Source organism: Emys orbicularis, chromosome 1 (assembly GCF_028017835.1).
Source record: "Emys orbicularis isolate rEmyOrb1 chromosome 1, rEmyOrb1.hap1, whole genome shotgun sequence".
Classification (NCBI taxonomy): Eukaryota; Metazoa; Chordata; order Testudines; family Emydidae; genus Emys; species Emys orbicularis.
The window spans coordinates 201,425,715-201,429,036 of record NC_088683.1 but is presented as its reverse complement, the minus strand read 5'-3'; the positions used below and the strand labels follow the sequence as shown (position 1 = coordinate 201,429,036).

At 56.9% G+C, this 3,322-nt stretch overlaps 1 protein-coding gene across 1 annotated transcript; it reads right to left on the bottom strand.

Annotated features, from left to right (window-relative positions):
- Positions 1-437: 437 nt before the first annotated feature.
- On the bottom strand, positions 438-1,316 carry OLIG2 (oligodendrocyte transcription factor 2). The gene has a single exon (XM_065423442.1). The coding sequence runs from the start codon at positions 1,314-1,316 to the stop codon at positions 438-440; it is 879 nt and encodes a 292-aa protein (XP_065279514.1).
- Positions 1,317-3,322: the final 2,006 nt, after the last annotated feature.

Below are 3,322 nucleotides of genomic sequence, written 5' to 3'. Positions count from 1 at the left end.
AACGCTGGCCTCCTTTCTCCTTTCCCTGCTGGAAATGATGGAGGAGAGAGGATCAGTTCTGCGTGGAGTCGTTTGCAGGAAGAGGAATTGGTTTTTGTTCATCTTTCTCACCGATGGGCTTCAGTGATTGAGTGTCCTCAGTCTATCTCAGTATGGAACATGCCTGAAGGTGCCCCGGGTGGCCTTGGGACAAACCTGTAGTGAGGGGTGGGGGTGGGGGAGGGTGTGTTTAAAAAACTTGGATGAGACCGGTATGTCCTTGTAAGTCCTTATATGTGCCTGTGCTTTTGAGGGAGGCCCCCACAGAGTCTGTGTCTCAAAAATGTGCCCGCGTTTCCTCGGGGCTAGAAACTGGAGTCTCTCTCCCCACTCCCCACCTTGTTTCGGCAGATTCTGTCCCCCTCCCCTGCCCCACTGGAGGCGGGTCTCCCGGGGGTTCATTTGGTGTCGGTGGTTAATCTGGGCAGGCTGGCTGTGCTCATGCTGGAGACGTGGTGGTGAGGCGGTGCGGGCACCTGGCACATACTGCACGGGCAGGGCATTCCTCCCCAGTGCTGGAAGCTGCTGCCCAGCGGGGCCGAGGCGGCGGCGGCCGAAGGCGACTTGAGGAGCCCATGCGGGGGTCGGATGGAGCTGACTGCGGAGAGGCCGGATCCGGGCAAGGATGCGCTGGAGACGGCAGCGGGGGGCAGGATGGGGTGGTGCACGGGGTGGGAGGCAGGATGCCCGGGGTGACCCGGGAGCGGGGCGGAGTGGGCGGCCATGCCCCCCGGGCAGGCGGAGGGGTGGAAGCCGGCGTGATGGCCGCCGTAGATCTCGCTGACCAGGCGCTTCATCTCCTCCAGCGAGTTGGTGAGCATGAGGATGTAGTTGCGCGCCAGCAGCAGCGTGGCGATCTTGGAGAGCTTGCGCACCGAGGGCCCGTGCGCGTAGGGCATCACTTCCCGCAGCCCGTCCATGGCGATGTTCAGGTCGTGCATCCGCTTGCGCTCCCGGCTGTTGATCTTCAGCCGCAGCTGCTGCAGCTCGGGCTCAGTCATCTGCTTCTTGTCCTTCTTGGAGGAGGAAGAAGAGGAGGACGACGAGGAGGACGAGGAAGACTTGAAGCCCAGCTTGTCCACCACCACCACCCCGGCCGCGCTCATGGCGCTGCGCAGCTCGGCGCTTAGCTCTGGAGGGGAGTCGCTCTGGGTGGAGCTGGACACTGTGCCCCCCGAGAAGCCCCCGCTGCTGCCTTTATTCCTGGCAGAGAGGAAGAGGTCATCAGGCTCCGGAGAGGAAGGTCTGCTGGAGACCAGGCTAGCGTCGGAGTCCATGTCCCCGGCGAGGGGAGAGCGCCGCGCACCAGGCTGCCTGCGAGGAGGAGAAACCAGAGAGCGACCCCAAATCAACGGGACAAGAAACTGCGCGGCAGCCTCAACTTCACCTAGCTAATGCTCCAGGCAGCTCCCAGCTCCTAGCCACCCCAGGCCACTGCTGAGCCTCTTCCTCCCAATTCCCGGCCGTGTCTCCGAGATCCTTCAAGTGCGACCTTCCCAGCAGGATCCGAGACCCTCCATTCCCCTCTCCCTCCCTCCCAAGTTCAGCAGCAACGAACTCCCAAATCCGATATAGTCTCCCGGGCTACTTTCCAACTCCCGCGCCAGAAGCAAAAGCATCGTTACACCCTGTATCCCAGGATACTTCCCAACCTTGCTTCACCTCCTCCCCTAGCCCTCCTTGCCCCACCTCCCGCGCCAGGATGCTCACTGGAGAATTGTCACCGGGATACCTTCCAGTTACTCCCCACCATCCGCCAGCAAAACCCTGGATCTCCACCCTGCTCCTCACCCTGCCAAACAGCGAGATCTTTTAATATATGAATCTTGCACGACTGGTTTCCGAAGGGTCACAAATTGCGCCCCAGAACGGGACAAACCGCTACAAAAGGAGGCGGAATCCCGGTTAAGTGACTGGAGTCGTGATGGGGGGAGGGAGGGGGAAATTCGGGGACGACTGAGGGAAAATGAATCATTTTCCCGGCGAGACCTTCCTAACCAGATCAGTATTTGTTTAGACACTTAACTCCCCCCCCCCCGCCTTCCCCCGCATCTGTCACCTCGGCGCCCGCGAGGAGCCCAAAGCGGTGAGAATCGGAGACAGAACCGGCAGGGCGCACAGTTCCCTTTGGAGGATGGGGGGGGGGCTGTCTATCCCCATTTATTTATTTGGGGATAGTGGGTGAGGGCTACTGTGGAGGCTGTCGGACGCCTCCCTTATAAAGTTAGCTACCGCAGCCCCACAGGAGCCAGGGTGTGAATTTGTTTGGGAACTTACTGTTTGCAGAGTGATCCCTTTGGCAGTACGGACCCGCTCCAGCGCCGCTGGTGGTTGTCACAGATCACAATAATAATAAGCACCTTTTGGCGACTCGATGGTGTTTTTATAGGCACATCGGCAAGCAGCGCCGGGTAAGAACAATGTTATTGTCCTGGAGGGGCCGCTGCACCAATAAGCAAAGTGCTGCCAGGGGGCTGGGAAACTGATGTCATTCCGGCTAATTCCGCTCAATGAAACCGACTAAGACACGCTCCTTTGCAGCGCCAGCCAATGGCGTTTGCTAGGAGGAGAGACCCAGAGAGACAGGAGGGAGAAAGAGAGAGACCTTTGTCAAATCTATAATAAAATGTAACAATGCCAGCGTTAGGAACAGCTGTTGGGGGGGGGGGAATAGACCAAACAAACCTTAGTCCCAGCATAACAATAACATTTTGAAAGGAATGGCCCTAAACTCCTAAAGCACTCCACCGGGCTCTGCCGCTTGAGAGTTTTAATAGGTTTCACAAACACATCGGTATTTCTCTCCTAACCCCCCCCCCAATGTAAACACTCACCAGGCACAATGCAACCCTTCCCACACTTACTTAACCACTTATCTCTGGTCTGGGCAATCTCCCACTGCACCCCGGACACACATATTTCAGGGCAATGAAAGACATATAGTGCAGGGGGGAATTCATCGAAATCTAAAACCATTCTTAACGACCCCCGCCCTGCACTCCTCGGGGGGATGGCTGACGAAGGAAAGGTGATTTAGTCTTTTCTCCGCTTACTTCAGTAAAGAAAAAGAAAAGTTTTTGTGTCAAAGGGTTTACAAAGGAACAGATGTGACTAAAACACTGCGATCGGACAGCGAAGTTAGCAGGAGTCACCACGTCAATAGCTCAACAGAGTCCGATATTTCTGTTTTAAAATATGTCCTTCTTTCAAACCCCGCTCACAAGCGCAACCCTTTGCCACGATAAGGCTTTTGTGTTGCCCTAAAATGCACCTGTCCTTATTT